This window comes from Bombus flavifrons, chromosome 16 (assembly GCF_040668555.2).
Source record: "Bombus flavifrons isolate JBK064 chromosome 16, iyBomFlav1_principal, whole genome shotgun sequence".
NCBI lineage: Eukaryota > Metazoa > Arthropoda > Insecta > Hymenoptera > Apidae > Bombus > Bombus flavifrons.
This window is the reverse complement of record NC_138457.1, coordinates 5,970,465-5,992,881: the sequence shown is the minus strand read 5'-3', so window position 1 is coordinate 5,992,881 and position 22,417 is coordinate 5,970,465. Positions and strand designations below refer to the sequence as shown.

General features: G+C 41.2%; 1 protein-coding gene across 29 annotated transcripts in view; it reads right to left on the bottom strand.

Moving 5' to 3' along the window:
- Positions 1-22,417, bottom strand: part of trol (terribly reduced optic lobes) — a 199,836-nt gene that overhangs the window by 99,749 nt on the left and 77,670 nt on the right. For 27 of the 29 annotated variants that reach the window (XM_069130022.1, XM_069130029.1, XM_069130033.1 and 24 more), the window contains exons 2-9: positions 17,340-17,499; positions 17,049-17,185; positions 16,810-16,960; positions 16,557-16,725; positions 14,511-14,671; positions 14,026-14,173; positions 13,499-13,719; positions 13,197-13,313 (exon numbers count right to left, since the gene is read on the bottom strand). In XM_069130022.1, coding sequence (XP_068986123.1) covers positions 13,197-13,313; positions 13,499-13,719; positions 14,026-14,173; positions 14,511-14,671; positions 16,557-16,725; positions 16,810-16,960; positions 17,049-17,185; positions 17,340-17,499 — 1,264 coding nt within the window. The remainder of the gene's footprint in view (positions 1-13,196; positions 13,314-13,498; positions 13,720-14,025; positions 14,174-14,510; positions 14,672-16,556; positions 16,726-16,809; positions 16,961-17,048; positions 17,186-17,339; positions 17,500-22,417) is intronic. The other 2 variants (XM_069130030.1, XM_069130035.1) reach the window with 2 other exon arrangements.

Here is a 22,417-nt window from a genome sequence, read left to right as displayed (position 1 = left end):
ATAGCAGGGGTTGGCAGGGTGAAATTTAAGGTGCGCTGTATAAATAAACGACAGTACAAAAGATAGGAGACCGGTCTATTTAATTCTCCGTCGTTCCATGCGAAAATGTCCCCAGATCACAATTCTAATTAACAGCAGCCAAACGAGATTATCCTACAGGCTGATCCAATTTCCAGCGACATAAACCATCCGCCGTGGGGCAGCCTGTGAACGAAACGAACATAAGAAAACACGTTTCGTTCGCGGATTATAAAAGTTTAAATAAAATAAGTTGAGAAATCACGGTTCGTGCCGGCGATATGACGGCCGTGGAAAGCCAAGGAAAAAGCTGTTGCACCCGTGGAAACCTAGCCGTGGCATTTATTCGAACGCGGCCTTACCTCGCATTTTCATACTAATGGACTTTTTCAACTTCCTCGACACGGTGTAACCAGCCTCGAATTATCTTTTTGTCAGATGGATTAACGCGTGCTTGGGGGATTCTTTGCGCTTCCGTCGACTTCTCCAAAGGAACGTGTAGCCTTGGTAATTCGCAAATCAACCACTTTCCACGATTTTCCCAAGGATAACGAAGAAACGCGTATTAGGGTCCTTGAGGAATTTCAGTCGAACGAAGCTCGAACAGATTCGAGGGAAAATTCACGATCCAGCTCGTAGCTGGTCAGATTTTCTCCAAGTACATGCTTTCATATATATACAACACTTTTATCGAAGAGTCGTTGGAAAGAACGTGAAATTCGAAGGAATTAGATTAATTAATAATTAGCAAGCCCTAAGCGCCTAATTAAGTTTGAAAATGTGGCCTCATAGAGAGCGAGGAGGCAGCTTGCGCGCAGCGCGCCTTATGGTAAATATGGAGCTGTTTGCAGGAAAATGAAAATTGCAACAACAAACGTACTGTGTATAACGTGCAAAAATATAACATGATATTCAAAGTATAGCAGCTACTGTAACATTCGGCGGATTTAATAAATTTCTATTTAGATCCCACACGTCTAATTGCCTTTACAATTATACCAGCTTCGAGCAAAATACAAATTTGCATCAAAGTTCACCATCTAATTGTTGTTGGTCTTCGACGATGAACGTCTTCCATCTTAATTAACGCAGTCGTGTATTTTTAACTGCGTCGTACAAATTATTCCAAATATCATCCGTTCGAGTTCGATGTGAAATCTGTCGCTGACTATTGGGTTGGCTTGGCTCACGGGCCGACGCTGCAAACTAAACACACAGAATAAAATTACCCTCTATAAGACCGTAATAAAACCTGTCTGGACCTACGGAATCCAACTATGGGGAACAGCAAGTAATTCCAACATTGAAATACTTCAACGCTTCCAATCGAAAACGCTAAGATCCATTATAAATGCACCCTGGTATGTCACCAACGAACTATCAAGTCTGTAAGTATGAAACCGGAATTTGCCTATAGATGGCCCTAGCTGATAATGTAGTTATCACTAAACTGCGTCATTGATGCCAAAAGTCTTTGTTGACATCTCGCAAACATTTTCGACTTAGAACAATACAAGTTTCATACAACAGCATAGTGTGTAATAGCGTTGAACATGTCAAATTTTGTGCCTGGAAACTACGATTTGCGGATAGCATTGATTTTCTGTTACCATTTGAAGAAAACTGCCGCAGAATCGCATCGAATGCTCGTCGAAGCTTACGGTGAGCATGCTCTTGGTAAATCACGGTGCTTTGAGTGGTTTAAAAAATTCAGAAGTGGCAATTTTGACGCGAGGAACGAAGAACGTGGAAGACCACCGAAAAAGACCACCGAGCTGTTAAAACTTGGCGAAACCGTTAATACCGAGCGCTACCGACGACAAATGATCGATTTGAATCAAGCTTTGCGTGAAAAACGACCAGAATATCAAAAAAGGCAGCACAAAGTAATTTTGCTTCGTGATAATGCACCATCGCATACAGCAAAACCGGTCAAGGAAACGATCGAAGCGTTCAGTTGGGAAATACTTTCGCACGCGGCTTACTCACCAGACTTGGCTCCGTCCGATTACTATTTATTTGCATCGATGGGACACGCACTTTCCGACCAGCACTTCGCTCCTTACGAAAATGTACGAAAATGGCTCGATGACTGGTTTGCCTCGAAAGAGCGACAGTTTTTTCTGGCGTGGCATCCACCAATTGCCAGACAGGTGGGAAAAATGTATAGCTAGCGATGGGCAATACTTCGAACAAAATATTTTTAATCATTTTCATACAATAAACGTGTATTTTCTATACAAAAATTCCGGTTTCATATTTACATACCTGGTAATACATCTCGACCTCAAAATACCAACGGTCAAAGAGGAGATAGCAAAATATAGCGGCAGATATAGGAAAAGAGTCGAGAAACATCGAAACCCCCTAATTACTGGACTACTTGATACGTCGGACCAGATCCGCAGGCTGAAGAAACACTACCCGCTAGACCTAAACGCTAGACTTAATCAGATATTTATATTAAGTAATATTTACTTATTGTTGGAATACAACGATATTAATCGCACACAGATGAGGTGATTGATCGTACGGATTCTTTCCTTCGTTGTCCGGCGCTGTCCCCACTAGTGCGCGTTCGTGAGATGTACCACGCCGGCTAGCACGTGCATGCTCTTTCGAGAATTCGACGGAAGAAGCGTAAGGATATGGATGGAACATTCTCGATGGGCACGTCGAGAAGCTACTAGAAGGAGCACTGGCAGATACCCACGCAGGTCACACTCATTACTGCATAGAGAGTGGGGTTCTAAACCTTTTCAAGGGCCATGGGTCACTAAGCAAGTCAGTCTGTGAATAACTAGCCAACTGTCTACATTTCACAACACTTACTTATATTCACTGTAATAATTGTTTAATAAATATCACATTATATTATTTCAACGCAAACATTGTGTCTTCCACAGATTATTAATCTTAATTCCAAGATTAAATTCTAACACTTATCTACAACACTTACTTATAAATTATACTTATCTATAATAAGTGTTAACTTATTATAAATAATTAGCCATGTCACTACGTCAGAAAAAATTACTGAGAATTCTCAATGCGAGAATTGATTGTAAATTTTAATAAATAAAAAAAAAAGAACTGTTGAGTTGACAACTAAGCGATTGCGGATTTTGTCATTAGCTGGTATTGACAAAATCCGCAATCGCTTAGTTGTCAACAAGGAGTAAATTCAGGCAGAAGATTACTGCACCGAGCGATAGGCCTTTCGGTTGGCGAAAAATGCAACTTTGGCAAATATATTTGTAGAATTTCAGCGGATCGCAGAGGTTGGGTTGGTTTTTGTGGAGGAAAGCTGGATGATCATTCATCGTTAAAGCTCGAACGCGAGTGAAAATAGGGCCACGGATCGATGTTTCGAACTTGGCTCAAGAACTCTTCATCATCCTTACGTGCAGTCGTGAATCACCTGTGACGATTAATGCTCGGTCAACTATCGAATTGTTGCATACAAAATGCCTTACCTGGCAGATAAAGACAGCTGTCGTAGCAATTTTGGACAGATTTTTGTCAAATATTTCCCGCGGCAGAAACAATTCGATATTCGATGATAAAGAAATGGTAGGAGAGAAAAGTAGAAAGAATTGCACGACGATATGGCGAGGAAGACGTTGTACTGTTTCACGGGTCGATCAACGAAAAATTGAAAATCGGAGAGCACAGAGGGAAAATATGGCGAGTTCATATTCGTTGATTTTTTATTTCCATGTCAGCTGCCTAACGTGTAAAATACACGTTTAGCTCGGAAGTATGTCTTTCTCTGGTGTATGGAATTTTGTAAAAGATTAAAAATACGATAATTTATTCTAAATGGAAGCAGAATAAGAGAAGAATTTACGTAGAAAAGAGGAGAAAATTACAATAAGTAGAACGCGATATAATAACCGACGTTCTTGAAGTACTTAACAAGATCCAAAAATGCATATTTTATCCTACAATTGATTAAGAAGCGTTGAATCTTAAACTGCTTCGATTAATTCTCTTTCTCTAACCGTTTTGTCCCCCCTCCCTTTCTTCTTTACGTTTGCAACTCTTCAAATATCTTCCCCTTTTGCGATACTTTATCGATAAAAAAACGTGGAATACACAAAAAAGGGTAGTAAAAATAACATAACACTAGAACCAAATATCTTGCTAATATTTGTTCCAACACGAAACTCATTTGGGGGCCACGCAAACCCGAAGGGAACAGCCAAGTTAAAAAAAGCTAAACTCTTTCGCTAGCTGTGGCCACTTGCACGTCGAATTCCTCGTCTGCAACGACTTCTCTAAAAATTCCAAACATCCTCGACCAAACACCCAACCAACCAACGTTAAAAAGAAAAATCCTCGTCCCTCGCCTACCCTCGGCAATTCCCAAAATCTCTGATCCCCGAGAACTGGCGAAAAAACAAAGAGCAACCGCCCTCTCAAAAAAACAAAAAAAAAAAGAACAAAAACAAAAACCAAAAAAAAAAAAAAAAAACAGAGAAGCGTCGGATTTATCGCGAGTTCGGTCACGTCGAAATTATAATCCATCCGCGACGCTTCAACCAGATTTACGACAGCCAGGCAATCCCCCATCGACGGTGGCCACCCCCGGCAAACCAGCCAACCAACCAACCAACCAACCACGCTTTCATCAGCCGCGCTTTTTAGAATTCATTTTCGGCTTTAAGCTTCATTTCTCGACCGGGGAGAATTAAGCTGGGCGCGGTGGAGGGTCGGTGTAGCTTGGTCCGGGGGACAAACGGCAGATTGGTAGGCGTTACCCTGGCTGTTGCCACACTTAAGGGGTTCACACTGTGTAACGAACCACCGTCGCCCTCCCACAGCCACCCCCTCGTGAACCATCCCGCGTTTCCCAACTCTCTACGTGCACTGGGATGCATGTACATACGTCGAAATATGTCGCGATGGGGTAGGCAACAACGACCACGTGACCACGACGACGACGACGACGACGACGACGACGACGACGACGACGATGGGGATGAAACGGTGGTGATGGTGTTGGTGTTGGTGGTGGTGGTGTGTTGGTGGTGGTGGTGGAGGTGGTTGGTCGGGCGGGCGGTTATTTCGTGGTAACAATTCCCTGGCTTTTTTGTAATTTACGACAATACGAACGCGACCGGCAGAATTACGATCCGCCCTGGCGCGACGCGGCTGCGCGACCTCGAATCGTTCGTTTAATCCGCGGCTGGCAAGGAATATTCACGGCGGAGGCAGCCGATTTCCCGCCGTTAGACGCGTTTTAGGCTGGTCCGTACTTGGCACAGCTTCTGAAAATCATCCTGCGGGATACACTGATACTCCGAGGATGAAGATGCTGGGAGGAAGAATTTTAGGGAAGTTAAGAGCAAGAGGGATGAAGGGCAAATTTTAAACGAAGGGGTGTAGGACAAATTTTAAACAAACAAGGGCAAAGTTTGCAGATGTTGCGGATTTTATAGAAGTTAAAAGTAAGAGGGCAAATTTTGTAAATGTCAAAAACTATGGTAAATCTCGCGAAAATTAGTGGCAAGAGGCGTAGAAGAAATTTTGAGGATAATCAAAAATTGTTGAGCGAGGGTAGGAAAACGGGGGTTTTCTTAGGAAAACCTTAGGGTCATAGACAAAGGACGTACGATCAGTTTTTTTTTTTTTTTTAATGGTCCAGTAAACGCTGAAACCCAGACAGATAAGAAAGAATTGTAAAAATGCAAGAAACAAGTAGCGTAAGGGGCAGATCTTGTAAATCGTGTAGAATCAGAGGTAAGAAATGGAAGATAAATTTTATGGATATTAGAAAATAGTTAAATAAGAGTAGACAAAGTTTTGTAAATATCGAGAATGCAAGTGGGGAGAATTTTGCAGAGAATCTTTACGAATAAACAATGTACGAAGAATTGTTTAAGAAAGAAATTTAGAAAGAAAAACTGGGCAAAAATTTTGCAAATGCGTGTTGAAGAATTTACGCCATCTGACAACATAAATTATTAGAAATATTTCAGTTCTTCTTCTCTGAGGTAGGTCCATTGTGCTAAGACGTAACGTTAATATTAATTGTTGAGTAATTAATAAATTAAATAATGTTCATCTTCAGAGCGTTCAGGTGTTAGGAAAAATATATTACACACTGGTAAATGTTTAAATGAGAAATTTGTCTTTGAAATATGTTCACTGAACCATTTCCAAGGATGTGCTAAACCGGATGATCCTGGGTCGTTAAATAGGTAAAAAGAATTTTCAAAACAGTAAGTACACGATCGATCAATTTATGCAAACTTACGAACGCGAAACTCAATAACAGAGTCGAAAGTCAACAACAGGAGGAGACTATGAAGACTTTGCAAGCTGGACTTTAATTGCTATGGAAATAAAATATACATTTTAGAACGCCTTATCGCGTGAAATATTTGCGTAGAGGGGAAGTCGTTGATTATAATATCGGCAAATTATCAATACTTATTTTATGTCGCAATTTGATAACGTTAGGTGGTTATCTGAGCGGATCGCGGCCTCGGTGGTCAGGCCATTATCTTTGCTCTTGATTATTTATGAAATGAGCTCAAGGCGCACACGAGGCTCGCTCGCGCGGAAACTTACACCGTCCACGAAATTTCGTGGCACGTCGAAGTCCACAGGTCGGGAATTATTTAGTAGCTGCCAGGTCCCTTATCAGGCAATAACACACGGCGGGCTAATTATCCCTTACCCAACTCGTTGATCCTTGCCGATATGTGCGGCAAAAATATCCACCGCTCGTTAGAAATCGCCAGAGCCATCAGGGATTTCAGAATCAAGATGATTCTCCTATGTCGAGTACATAACAATTCATAGAAACGTCTCTTTGTTTTCGAGTATTAGGTTAAGTCCAAGGAGACTCGAGTTAGGTTTGAAAACGGAGGAAAATCCCTAGAATTTTGTTAGATATGGTAAAACACACGTGACACGGGTCTGCGTTGGACCTGGATTAGTTTAGGGAATTAATAAAAATCCCCTATAAACCTATTTCTCTCTTTTCTGCCGAATGTAGGTTTATACGAAACATCTGTGAGCTACATTTAGATTAATCGTAAGTTGGATTTCGCTTAAGTTTCAAAATTGATTAAAATTCCCATGCTTCTTCTTTTTTAAATATGACACTACGGTATACGGCGAATATCTGTAGATCAGGTTTAGGTTAGGTTAGGAAATCGACGAAAGTCCCTATATTCTTTTTATATTTTGTAAACATAAAAATCCACGGCAGAACAGTGTGGAAGGTGGACTCGAGGATCGATGCAACTTACGATTATTAATACGCTACGGATTTACAAAAATCTTCCACGTGATATTTAGAGATAAATCCAGATCCATCTTCGAGAAGGACATGGTACAACATGGTGCAAGCGTGATTGTTACAGAAAATGAACACGTAGTTCTTAGCGACTGACTTTGGGAAACCTGGGGCTTGAAATTCTGAAAGAATTCGCTGCAGTGGCTCATGAGTAAACAAAACCCATCACCAGGTTTACTTAGAGCCGTCGAACGAGTAGTTACCTAGGAGCACAATTGGGTCAGGCTCGCGTTAAGCACGAAAACGGATATAAATTTCAATTGTTTCAAAATATAGCAATTTGCGTTTGCAACAGATCTACGTTCGATTTGGATTAAACGAAAATTTTTGAAATACGTAGGAAACGAAAGATACAGAAACAAAACTTCGGTTGGGCTTGGATGTCGGTAAAATATGATTTCGTTTCTAAAAACTAGGACGAGATCGGTGGTAGCGATGTTTGTCCGTGCAACAAGAAGACAGGGAAGCGAAAGAAAACAGGAGACATTCAAATTTTTCGCGAAAGCTAAGTGGCTCGTTAATTTATCGATCAATGATCACGCGATGCGGTTGAAATTCGTGACGTGATTTATAGGCAGAACGAACGACTCGGGCGCAGGAAGTTTTCAGACAAATCACGCTGCCCGAACATTCACGACACATTTGCATATGCTTATTTTGTCAATAAACCGTCCTCTTTCGTTCGCCGGTGAATAAAAAAAACCTTCGGTCCTGCAAAGGATCTTGTTCAAACAGGGATAACGCAACGTTAACTCAGAGAATAAAAATACTTGGACCGGTCAAATTTATCCAATGAACAATTATTACCATAAAGTAGACATACGAGCAGAATTGTAGATTCGAAAGATAATTTTGCTTAATTCTTTGCGCTCGTAATAACAGCTGACGTACCGACCGTCTTTTTCACTACGAATTTTATGAATTTTTTTTTTTTTTAAATTACTATGAATTTTGTATCGCAAAATTTCTTCTCTTTTTTTCAGGGAAATTTAATAATACGTTCGACGAAACATCTAAAGAAATAACTTCAACTTTATTCAACGATATTCTCGGCGACAAGTTCTGTGGAATCTCTTCGTTGTAAAAAGATATCTTCGACGATTTCACTGTTATTGATTGACGAACGATTAATTTAATTAAATTAATTAATGTTCACAATCTCAACGAGACTACCACGCGATTTACAGGACAGATCATCGAGTAATTGTAAATTCGAAAGATGTATTTTTGAACATACGACAGACTGATCTGTAGGTGAGGGAAATTAATATTAATCATCTTTGAAATGTAGCAAAGGGATTGCACACGTTTGAACTATTGTTTGACTATTAAAAGAGTTCGAGGTTAGACGTTAAAAGAACGACTTCGTGGTCGAAATTGAACACCAGCTTGAACGATTGCTTTGGTATTTATTATTTTACTGAAATAGGCACACGAACGTTCCACCACACGGTGAACGTTTGCACAGGGTGGTGAAAAAATCGTGCACGTGAAACGTTTGGGCCTTTGTTAGAAAACGTTATCCGTCAGAAAGTATTTAGGATAGAACAACTGCTGGCTATTCTAGCGTAATTGATACTCAAGTTTGTTGAGCTAGCCTTCGAGAAATTGAAATTCAACCATATCGACGCTGGCCCCATTCCAGATATAACAGATTATTTAGCATTCAAAAATTCAACTAACAGATCGTATTTTATTGGAAAATGTCCGTGCGCGATGTAACTTGCGTGTAAATTAAGACAACATCCTTGAGATTCGATTCTTTACTGTTCCAACGATAAATGTAACGTAGCTAGTTTCTATAAAATATTTAGAGATTTTCGATCATTTGCTGCTTTCTTTTCTTTTCCTCAGTTCTTGAGTCATGTTTGACACAACTGTTGAGTCGAGAACAAGAATTCTGCCAAATATCGATCGCGCTAAAAGTCGACATGCGACACTTGTTAGTTTTCCGAGTTTTCCAGATACACAACCAGCTAGCAGCAGTTGCTAAGAAGACCGAAAACCCAGGGAAAACTCCAGCGTCAGGCAGAATATCCGTTCGAGTGCCAGAGGTCTTTGAAAAAACAGGATGGAAAAATGGTGAAGAGCGCGACAGCGCTTGCCTCGATCGATTGCGAAGAGAAACAAGCGGCACAATAGCGCTCGTCATATTTGTTATTTCTTGTACATCTATATTATTATATACGCGTACTGTTAGTTTATAAATATTTCAAGTTTTGTTCAAGAAAAATTATTGAGAAGATAACAATGAAATAGAAAATACCGTGGGTCGTCCGTAGCGTTCGAATGCACTGGGACCTTTCGACACAAAAAATGCACTGCTTGCGACTCAGACGGTTAATCGTTGCTACGTCTGATCCGGAACAAGAGCTACCTATGTCTGAATTATTTTCTGACGTACAAAAATGTTACTCTTATTTCATTTAGCAGTATCAGTTGAAAGCACTAAGCTTCAACCCACCGTGCACAGTTCTGGGGAAGCTCCATTCTAAGTTCTCGTGAAAGGTCTAAAAGTGTGCAAGTCTAAAGTTCTTGCGAACGCTCCATTCTAAGGATAACGCGAGCGTACGCTGATTGAGCTGGTCTATATGGAACGCAGACAAGAAATCACGAAAGAATGATCAGCTGAGATTTCTATATTCCAAGAGCTGAGCCCAGATCCCAATAAGCGGAGGCTTGCAGCTGACAACCTGAGAGAAGCTTGCATAGAGAATTCACGCGTGTCACCATGCTGTCCTACTTTAATCGCACTAAAGGAATCTTCAAGGTGAGAAAAAAAGAGGATTGCGCGGATAGCGAGCGAAATGAGGGATCGTTAAACTACCTAGACGGATACAAGTGGAAAAGGTGGATGCTTCTACCGAAAACCTGGCACCGCAAATTCCATCCATGCGACAAGGACGTCTAAACTCGGTGTCACCAGGTGACACCCATCCCCGTAACCTCGATAAATATCCCAGAACTGTCACTCCAAGCCACTGTGCAAAGTTACCGCGCTCATTATCGATTGCACGATGAGAAGCGGAGCAAGCGAATGACTGCTTACAAATTCATCCAAGCAAGGATGATGCAGCGATTGCCATCATCGCAACGATGCCCACGTGTTTTTTTGCACACCGCGTATACCAGGTCGAGAGGACGCACCTGAATAATGTGCTGGGACAGCAGGGGTTGACGTTTGTCGTGGCGGTGCCTAGCGTGCTGTCGTTCCACCTACCAGCCTAACGTACAACTCCCCATCCTCCCCCTTTGCCAACCTGCCAACCATACCAAAGCCTCGTTTCCCGACTTCCAGCAACGTTCGCTTCGTCCTGCTCACCAAGACTCATAATTGTCCCCGTCCGAGCTGGCATATCGCGGAAGCAAACGGGGGACACGAAAGTGGTTATGCGCATTCCTATCCACCGTGCAGGATCAACGGAGGCGGGAGGGCGAGCACGAGGGTCATCGGTAGCGATGGCCTCAACACGGATGCCACTCTGATCAAGAGCTGTTTCGATTTAGTTTGCTAGTTGTCGGTATAGCCATGGATGGACCTTTCTAGTTTGACAAGGAACGCCGCGGCAATACTTGTTCTCGGTACCAACGATGATGGTTCTCCTAACTCTCGCTTTGTAACCGCAATGTGTCTCGTATTTGCTAGGAAACTATGCGAAAGACGGGATAGAACATCTCTTTGCTGGAGCGTTGGCGAGACGGTGAGTTTGGGATACAGCGAGATATGGAATGGACAGTGAGAGACCGTGCAAGCAGCATTAGCAACTTTAGTTCCTTTGGCAGCGTTAGCAACATCGACGTGGTCGATGGTCGTGCAAGTTTTAAGAAGATTCTATAAGCTCGTAGCGTCATGTGTCGTCGGTTTGGTGAGAACTATCGTTGGAGATGGAACAGCTGGATCAAGAAATGCTCCTTCTGTGCTATCAGTTGTACGGTGATATTGCTGGCTTCCTGTTAGGGACGCAGTTTGCTACGAAAACGGCCATGTTTCCAAGTGTCGAAGATAGAACTAGATACTCCTTTGGTACCATCGGATGTCTCTTTTTGCTTCGAAGAGAATTCTCAAATTTTTAGATGCAACGTGTCCCACGTTCGATGAAGAGAAACGATCTTTGGGGATATCGTAGATGGATCGATGATCCTGTCTAATGTCACTGTGATTGTACAAGATTAAAGATGTACGTTTAATTATACTGTATCGTAACACAGTACTCCTCTGACATTTCTTCGACATTTCGGAGAATCCGATCGATCGTTCATCGATGAAAAAAAGTCTCATTTGCCGAATATGAAAATCTTCTTCAAGACATCGCGATATATCGAGAGACACCTAGAGACAATTTTACTCAGAAGATCGCGATCCAATGGATTCGAATACCCATCGCTAGTAATGAGGGGATAAGGTCGATGGTCCCCTAACGGTTGAATACTTGAATATTGATTAAGCATGCACATCGCGATTACTGGAAGCAGGTAAAAGCAGCGGTCTGCGTGTCTCTGGATATTTATAACGAATGCCTCTGTCTGTCTCTCTTCGACTTTCTGCAAGGCAGAAAAACTTCGACTTCAAGATGTGCAAAACGAATTTCATCGGCGATCGACTTTCGAAGATTAACTTTCTACTCATTGTTCTGTCGCGGTTTGGCCCACTTCCACGCAGCTCCTGTATTTCTATCTCAAACAGGGAATTTAATATCCTTTGTTACGTTTCTAGACCTCGCATAGCTGACGCACTCTCCATTAGCCGCAACTCTGATCGAGAAACTTGAGAAGACCTGGCCTTCCCCTACTTGCCTACTTGTAACTGAGAATTGGTACTCGGGATTCGTAGTTTGGCCTAATCTGCAACCGTTAAACGCTACAACAGTAGGAGACTGGGTGTAGTCTCGAGGACTAATCCAGAGACTGAAATAAGTTACCATAATTGTTGCGCCTTGTTGGTGTCCTTCGCATTCCTCTTTTTTATCAGGAGACTTCTCGACAGGCTTAACGAATTAATTTAACATATTCGTCAAGCATAGTACTGACGCATACGTTGCATCACTCGAATTAATGTCTTCGGTACAGCACGGTGGGATTCTTGTCTTTTTGCTTGTTAACGAAGAAACATTAGACAAATTTAACACGTCGTAATAGTATAAAAATAGCCAGCTTGAACTTATTGACCTATCCGATCTGGAACCGTTAATACCAATTATCGACTCGGTAATACGTTATGCTGATAAAAAATTCGCGATCCGAGGTTCCAGCATCACGTGACCGACTTCCGTGGCCGTTGGCCATAATCATCCGCCTCTCGACGGTGAAAAAAGCGCGGTAAAACAGAACGGAAGAGCAAAAGCCCTCGAGTTTTGAATATTCAGTAGGTACATCCTGGTCGGTTTCCACCTGACCCTCTTTTCACGGCGAAAATCGTCACGTTCTGGCTCGTCTTCGACGCTCTTCCGTCTCTAAGCCTTTGACGAGCCGGTGACGGTGTTACTTATAATTAGTCGATGGTCGCCGAGCGGAAACAAAGATGTTGAGAATGATCAGCCTGACGTAAGGTCGGAATCGATCCGATATGTCGGCAAAACAGACCCAAGGTCCGCGATAATCACGCGACTCGTCGGTAAAAGCAGGGATCGATCGGTAACCGAATCTTCGAGGGTAAGTTATAAGGTCGGTAAGAAGATAAAAGGTAGATTTCTACATTTCTTCGCAGCTGGCAAATGGACATTTTTTCAATGGAATTCTCATCGTTTTCTAAATCGAAGTAACAGTCGATTGATACAAGTTGGAAATCTCTATTTATAAAATAACAAAGAAGCAAAAAAAAACTAAATTATCATCGTTATTAATTGCTAGAAAATAAAGAACGACTTACCAGGATAGTTGCAGTCGTGTTCATCGCTTCCGTCGTCGCAATCTTGGACGAAGTTGCATCGCTGCGAGTCCAAGATACACCTAGACACGTCGCAGGCGAATTCTCCGGGGCTGCAACCTGTAATATCGATCGATTTCTTACTTCTTACGAACGTACGAACTGTGGATTCTTTTTGCGCGCAAAAGGACAACGAAAATTATCAAGATAAGGAACATTTGATACTTGTCGAGGTACAGTTAGTCTATGTAAAAGTACTGCCGTTATGAGTAAGCGTCTACGTAATCGGGAGACAACATCTGTACCTGGATGGGGACAACCATCTTCATCATCACCATCGTCACAATCTTTCACGCCGTCACATTGCTGTACAGAGCAGATAGAACGACTTCCATCTCTACAACGAATTGTGTCGTCGGCGCGACATTTGCTAGGTATCGAATCAACTCTGTTTATATCTTCGTCGTCTTCTTTCGGTACGAGTCCCAAAATTTCGTTATGATCGGTTCTTGCGAAATCCCTGATGCTCGGCTCTGTCGTTGATCGTTTCGATGATTGTGAAGTGAATATAAATTATGAACATGAAGAGAGAAAAAAATATATACGTATGTGAAAATGAGTAAATAATTAAAAATAAAAATCTTTCTAATAAAAAAAAAGGGGGGGGGAAGCTACAAACGAGCGAAAGAATTAATTGAACGAGCAAACGAACGAATGCATCTGACATGGAACGATTTCACGAATAGTAAAGAGCGATCTATGCCACAAGTCGAACATGATACTTATATTTTAGTGTATTTACAGCTACTGTGTTGACAATTACGATTGCTACTTACGCGTTGTAGCTTCGGAGCAGCCCTCTTCGTCAGAACTATCCTTACAGTCGGCGATTCCATCGCATCGCCGCTCCAATGGAACGCATGTACCGTCTCTACACGTTAGCTCAGCTGACTGATCGCATTCCAGCTCTTCAAACCCTACTTTGGTTAGATGCGTATTTCGTGTGTTTGTGTGTAGGCGTGTTTGCAATCATCAGGTGGACAAGAGAATGCAACAAAAAAAGGTAGAAGAAGGAAAAAGTGAAACGGAGCTCTAATACAAAAGATTCTACTTATAATATAAAAGTACAACTAGCATGCCACAATAACAGCATGCCACGTAAGTGTGAAAATTGAATGGATCGATTCTTCCAGGCAAAGATCTCGCTAGAACGTTCCTGCTATCTCGACATTTTTTTCTACTATGGTCATCGACCTGGGTGGTCTTCGAAGAAGAATCGATCATTCTACGCGTCAGCGTGTAGCGAAACCAAGTTACCTTGGAATATTCTGAAGGTAAATCCATCCGGACGCACTTGGACGTTGCCCAACGAGTGGATCTGCAGCTGTTTCTCGATGATGTACTGCATCTCCGTCTCATCAGCTAACGTCGAGCCGATGTCTAGAGTAACTTGCGACGTAAAGCTGTCAGAAGTTGGCCTGAACATCGAACAGGAATTATTATCGTACCTCGGATACCTATTGGCTGAGTCACTTTGACTCAGCTTCTTGGGCTACCTGTCTATTTCAGAAAAACATCTCTAGCGTCTTTAACGCTAGAACTACCACACCAACCAAACTGACTGGTTTTACAATTTCATTTTAAAATTCCTACTTCGTGTTATATTTTTTCTGCAATGATGTAATGACTTTCGCAACGATAACTGAAAGAATAGTATAACGAATTTTATTTTGTTTTTTATGTATTCAATAGCAGTGAAAATGACTGGCACTTGTCAAAGTGTACAGGAGTCCTGCAATCTGTTTATCGAACCCCAATTAACCAGTTTCCTCGTTTTCTACAACTTGCCACGCGTTTTTCAAATTTTTACAGCGTATCATTCGATACGAGGATGTTAGTTATCAGGAAAATTCCGGATCGATCGCTGAATCGCTAGATACTAATGCTGGAAATACCACAGCAGTGAAAATGACTGGTTTTACGATTCTATTTTAAAATTCCTACTTCGCGTTATATTTTTTGCCGCAATGATGTAATGACTTTCGCAACGATAACTAAAAGAATAATACAACGAATTTTATTTTGTTTTTCATGTATTCAAACTAAAAATAATTTTGTGTCTACTTATTACCAATAGCAGTGAAAATGACCGGCACTTGTCAAAGTGTACAGGAGTCCTGTAATCTGTTTATCGAACCCCAATTAACCAGTTTCCTCGTTTTCTACAACTTGCCACGCGTTTTTCAAATTTTTACAGCGTATCATTCGATACGAGGATGTCAGTTATCAGGAAAATTCCGAATCGATCGCTGGATCGCTAGATGCTAACGTTGGAATACCACAGCAGTGAAAATGACTGGTTTTACAATTCTAATTTAAAATTCCTACTTCGTGTTATATTTTTTACCGCAATGGCGTAATGACCTTCGCAACGATAACTAAAAGAATAATACAACAAATTGTATTTTGTTTTTCATGTATTCAAACTGAAAATAATTTTGTGTCTACTTATTACCAATAGCAGTGAAAATGACCGGCACTTGTCAAAGTGTACAGGAGTCCTGTAATCTGTTTATCGAACCCCAATTAACCAGTTTCCTCGTTTTCTATACTTGCCACGCGTTTTTCAAATTTTCACCGCATATCATTCGCTGGATCGATCGCTGGATCGCTAGATGCTAACGCTAGAAATACCACAGCAGTGAAAATGACTGGTTCTACGATTTTATAAATGTGTCAACCCTCGTTCAGAGATCCCAGATGGATTAATAATAGCAAAAATGTACATAACATGGAATTGCTTCTGTAAGAAGGTAATAAATCAATAAATATACAAATATTCTACTATTACGTATTTTTCAAAGACCAGTCATTTTCACTGGTTTTGGTAGAAATAGCTTCGTGTCAACTATCGGTAGTTCTAGTGTTAAAAACACACGGAAATCAGTTGCTACGTATTCCCGATGATATCACTCGTCACAATGTGATTGCTTTTTAAGCCATTGTGGAACAATTCAACAACCTGTCACATTTCATTTATCCTTCATAGAATTTATCCTGAAACTTCAATCTCGCTTTGAATTTACCGAACTTCTCATTTAATTTTCCATTTAATTTGAAGTTATAGGACATACTCTTTATCAGATTTCATCGTACGTTGCAACTTTCATACCGCGTAACAATCGTTCGAATCCAGTCTACGTACGATTACAAGCTAAAACCATTTTTCTTTACAGTAAACGACGATAATACGCACGCGTTGCTACCGATAAGAACGTAAAGAACGTTGAAAACTAAGGAAATCTGTTTCTCGTAGTACAAAAGGATAGAAATAAATGGCACACCGAGTGACATTACACTCACGATATTTTAACAACGTTGACATGGTGATTTTCGTTGGGAATGTCACGGTTCAGCAACTCCTCAAGCGGCTGCGTCAGGTTGCCACTGAGTTCCTTGTACTCTCTGCTGCTTCTGTCCGCGTACTCCCTCCTATACGGTTCTCCAACGGTCAAGGTTATTCTGTAGAACCCTGAAAAAGTCACATTGAAATTAGCAACAAGTGCAAGAAACTTCGGCTACCGAATCAATAAACCATAAAAAGCTGTTTGCCTACTTCTTTCTCTTCTGGAACCGTAACTAATTTTCGTATCAAACTCGGTGGCGCTGCCTTCGACTTCTCCAGATCCGGCTAGGTCTTCGTCGTCGGTGTTGCCAAAATTGGCTGGCTCCCTTCGACCCTCGGCCGCGTTCCCAACCTCGTTATTCTGTCAACAACAACGACGACGATCAGAACCACTATCGAACCAAAGATTTACGTATTTACTTCAACGTCGTAAGTTCTTGGATATCAACCTCGTCATCTTCGTCGTATTCCTCCGCGCTATCTCGGGTTATCCTTTCCAAATTCGAGCCTTGTGGCTCTTTGTCCTCGTCCGACTGAACTGGAGGAGCGTTGTTCAGCTCGTTGTCCGCGTTGTCGTCTTCGGGTTCTGTAAAACGTTAGACAGTACAATTTCTGTAATACTCGATAGAGCAGAATGTTTGGCGCAGTTGGAGGATCTGCATTTCTGCCAATTAGCCAACCCTTGCAGCTAACGACGATGTTTAAACGTGTTTATTATGGGAAAAAGAACGATACATTACCTGGAGTTTCGGTAGTGGTAGTTGTCGTTTCGGATGGGCCAAAAAAATCCCACAGCCCTCTCTTTATCCTATGAAACAAGGAGTCTTGTTGGCGCGATTCTATCAGCGGAGCCTCGCCGATGGACTGCTTGCCATCCTGGTCGAACACCAGATCGTCGTTCTGCAAACCAAAGAATCCATACGTAATCCAATTTTCTCAAACTCCGACAATCGCGTTTCAGGCGTCTTTGGAAACGCTTCCAGTGACTTTTCTATAGAAGCAACGCTAGGTAAATAGAACACCAGGCAGCGCATGGGCTTTGTACTCTAAGCTAGTTGTATACTCCACGGTCTACTTCTTAGGGAATCTCAGAAGATCATAAAAAATCCTTCCAACGAGGCTGTCGAATGAACAAATTCACGTTACGCTAGAACTCCATTTGCACAGCAAGGAAACTTTGCCCAGTGCTCAATTACATCGATGACACTTGTGCGAACGTGAACGCCTGTTACGTTACAAAGTTTGTAAAGTTTGTAAGTTTGAAAAATTGCATTTAATATTAAGCTACACACACGCTATTGACCAATTAATTGCGTTTGACGAGTATACACGTCGTCGTTTGTATTTAATCAGGCACTCCGTGACCTAACCAGATTTCTACAACTAAATTCCGCAGTTAACTGGTTGATAAAGCGAATGCTGAACGAAAAGATCTGTTTGCTACGAGACGACGTGGCGGATCTCGATGTTGCAAAGATTCAAGAACTGTACGCTATTGTGTACATCTAATATACATGCGGTTGGCTGGTTGAAAGGGAAGAAGCGTTACAAACGAGGAAACCGCAGCAGCCAATGTACATAACGAGTGAGATTCGTCGAGTGTGCTCGAGTATCGCGCAGTGAACTCACGTGCGACTCATAAAGAACCAATTCTCACCTAAACACGCGATATAAATTCAGGATCAGCCGCCCATTCCACCGGCCGTGATTCGCTGGCCAGGGTTCGACGTCGCGGGTCAACGACGTCTCCTCTCTGTTCGATGAACAACACGCGCACGTATACACAGAAAGGAAGAAGAGAAAGAGAGCGACAGAGAGTCCAAGCAGCAAGCATCGCTTGGCCGAGATAAAGTATCGTTACGCGAGAAAACGACTGACGAAGCTTATGCAACCGGTGTACCCCTGTCGATATTATGCTACGACGCGAATAACAAACCAGACGTTTGCTCGCCGATCTATACGTGACGAGTCGAGCGTTTGCTCCGACGAATACAGGATTCCCCTCTATCGAGTAGTTATGGAACATCCGTCGCGTTTTTCACCATCTAGTTTTCAGCGATCCTCCGCTCCCTTTCCCGGAGATCCACGAAATCCAAGAAACTTGAGATGGAAAATTACGACGAATCAGGACCACTCTTGGACGTATAGGATAGGAACTTGGGGATTTTGTTCACAACCAATTGCGGAATGAAAGGCTACAATTGCTTGGATAATGTTAGTTTACCTTTTGGCTGTGTCTTATGCAACCAGAACAGGTACAGTCTTTTCAATTTTCTTCATAAGCAATTGCAAAATGAGAAAAGGCTACAATTGTTTGAATGATATTAATGTACCTTTTGCCTGTGCCTTATGCAACCAGAACAGGCTCAATCTTATCAATTTTCTTCATAACTAGTTGCAAACTGGAAGGATAAAATTGCTTGGATGATGTTAGTTTACCTTTTGGTTGTATCTTACGCAACCAGAACAGGTACAGTCTTTTCAATTTTCTTCATAATTAAATAGTTACTAAATGGAAGACTACAATTGTTTGGATGATGTTAGTGTACCTTTTTGCTGTGTCTTATAAAACCAGAACAGGCTCAGTCTTTTCAATTTTCTTCATAATTAAATAGTTGCAAAATGGGAGGCTAAAATTGCTTGGATGATGTTAGTTCACCCTTTGGTTGTATCTTATGAAACCAGAACAGATAGTCTTCTCAATTTTTTTCAGAACTAGTTGCAAAATGGAAGGATAAAATTGCTTGGTTGATGTTAGTGCATCTTTTGGCTGTGTCCTATGAAACCAGAACAGGTACAGTCTTTTCAATTTTCTTCATAACTAAATAGTTGCTAAATGGAAAGCTACAATTGTTTGGACGATGTTAGTTTACCTTTTGGCTGTGTCTTATGAAACCAGAACAGGCCCAGTCTTTTCAATTTTCTTCATAACTAGTTGTAGAATGAAAGAGGCTATAATTGTTTGAATGATATTAATGTACCTTTTAGCTGTGCCTTATGCAATCAGAACAGGCTCAGTCTTATCAATTTTCTTCATAACTAGTTGCAAAGTGGAAGGTTAAAATTGCTTGGATGATGTTAGTTCACATTTTTGCTGTGCCTTATGGAAACAAAACAGGCTCAGTCTTTTCAATTTTCTTCATAAGTAATTGCAAAATGAGAAAAGGCTACAATTGTTTGAATGATATGAATGTACCTTTTGGCTGTGCTTTATGGAACCAGAACAGGTACAGTCTTTTCAATTTTCTTCATAACTAAATACTTGCTAAATGGAAGGCTACAATTGTTTGGATGATGTTAGTGTACCTTTTTGCTGTGTTTTATGAAACCAGAACAGGTACAGTCTTTTCAATTTACTTCATAAGTAATTGCAAAATGGAAGGATCAAATTGCTTGGATGATGTTAGTGTACCTTCTGGCTGTGCCTTATGGAACAGTTTAGGAATTTTGTTCACAGGTAATTGCAAAACTAAAATTGATATATAATTAACATATATAATAATATATCACATATAACAACATGTACAATAATTAAAAAATGGCTAAAGGCTAAAATTATTTCAATGACATTAATGTACGTTTTAGCTCTGCATTACAATCTTTTCTTTTTTTCTTTGTTAATTAACAAAATTTAAAGAAATTAAATGAACACGACGAAATGTTATAAAATGGTCAAGTCAAGATAAGTTAGACGAAACAATTCATTCGCAATTTCTTTTTCAATCAAATTACGTTACTAGATTCTGTTTTTTGATGGTTACGAGGAAAAATTCTAAGGATTTTATTCCTCTTCAATCCAGTTCCCATTAATTTTAATAATTAATTCTTCTCCCATCTAGTTCCTAGATTCTATGAAGTTTAAAGAAACTGAATATTTATAACGCTATTATAAACTATAGTACTCTTTCTAAATCATGAAAAATACTTTCTGCCTTTCCGATTCGCGTAATTACTTTTTATGCTGCGTACCATGGCGCTACGATACATGTACATTATTTATTTCCTGTCTACTCGTTAATTAAACTCACCGTATCATTATGACGCGAAAATACGTTTTTTCGTGGCGGCGGAATCAGTGGCAAATGGCACGATCCAACAGAAGCCGACCATCTGGCGGATCTTGCTAATCGCGACTAATACCTCAGAGTGTCGCGTTTCGTTGCGAACGCAGCTATGAGATGCGCCTGGTCACGTGACCGGAAGCGTCCATATAACTTCCTGTCTGTACGCTGCTAAATTCGTTTCGAATTTCTTTTAACCTGCACGGTATAATCGTATCGCTAAAATATTAAAATAATAACTAAAATCGTTTAATAACTTGCAATTATTCGCTTTGTAAAATGGTAAACAATTATTAATAATTTGAAAGAAATCGCACGGAGTTAGAAGTCTAAGGACTCGACTTCCGCGTGCACACGTTGCGCGTGTGAGTGGGGGTCGACGTAACGTTGCGTAACTGGAAACAGAGAGCTCATGGAGGATAATGACACGAGCCGACGCTCGTTAATCCTCCAGCTAAAATTAGTTGCGACGTATTCTTTGCTTGCAACCGATATGCGTGAATGTACGATGATAACGAAACTTGAACATAAGCAAACACATTCCGACGCTACGTAAACGACGCGAATCATTCATTTCCAACTCTAACACCTTTTGCATTCTAATTCTGATACAGTCTATTTCGAATACTCCGATATAATTTATTTCTCTTTTAATAATTTCAATAAATATGGACAATTTTGGAAATATAATATCGATGTTAATATTTGGCTTGCGATAAGAATCTCTTACCGTCTCTCCGGCCGTCAGCACCAAGTCGTCGTGCTATGTTTGCAGAATCTAGAAACCAAATCTGCGTCTATAGACGTAGACGGCTGTATCTCTGATCAACCTCGATCGACCGATTCTTAGATCGCTTTTCTTTTCTCTACGTTCTTGCTTCTTCCTATTTTTTTTCTTTTATATACACAGCAAACGTAATATCTGAGAATCGCAGTTTTCTTCGCGATGTAAAGTACAAATTTCGCAGGCAAAATGTTAAAGAAATTTTTCTTGAACCGTCGTACGGCAAGACGAGCGTCCGTTTCGATCCGCGATAACGCGCCACGCAGCCTGCAACCCGACCAACACGGCCGCTGGACCTGGTTGCTGTATCTCGTTGCAAATCCACTCAGTGACCCCTATCAATGGCGAAACTTCTGCACGAGGGGAGCTGAAAGGCCTACTTCTGGCAGCTGCAGGAACAGCAGGAAGAGGCCGTGTAACTTCTCCACCAGCTCGTTCACGGAATTCTCCGTTTCGCTCGAAAAACTCCGAATAAACTAGCGCGTTCCGACGTTTCTCCGTTTAACCCTCAAGGTGTCGCGGGATCTCGTCGTTTTCGTTTATTTCGGATGATTTGCTGGCTCGTCGAGCCACACGCGGGTCGATCTCATCTCCGCTCAAGGTCTAACCTTGATCCATCTTGTCGCAAACATAAACACACGTTGTATATTCATATTTTTATGAACGTAATTAAAAAACAAAAGGAACAATCCGTTCGCAAGTATCAACTAACAGCCAAACGTGCGAACGACGAGTACCTGGATCGAGACTTGGAAATTGTACGTTTCAAGCACGAGATTGCCCTTCTTCTTATCTAAACGCGAGTGCGATAATAATTGTATCGTTGAAAATGAAAACGGTGAATGCGAATGGAAGAAGAAACGACGAATTCTGAGATCGAAGATTACCAGTCTCCGATTCGCCGCAAGATCGATCGTAGATATTAAAAAAGAGAAATAAAAAGAAGGTGGACGTGTATGAAGCAAGGGGCGAA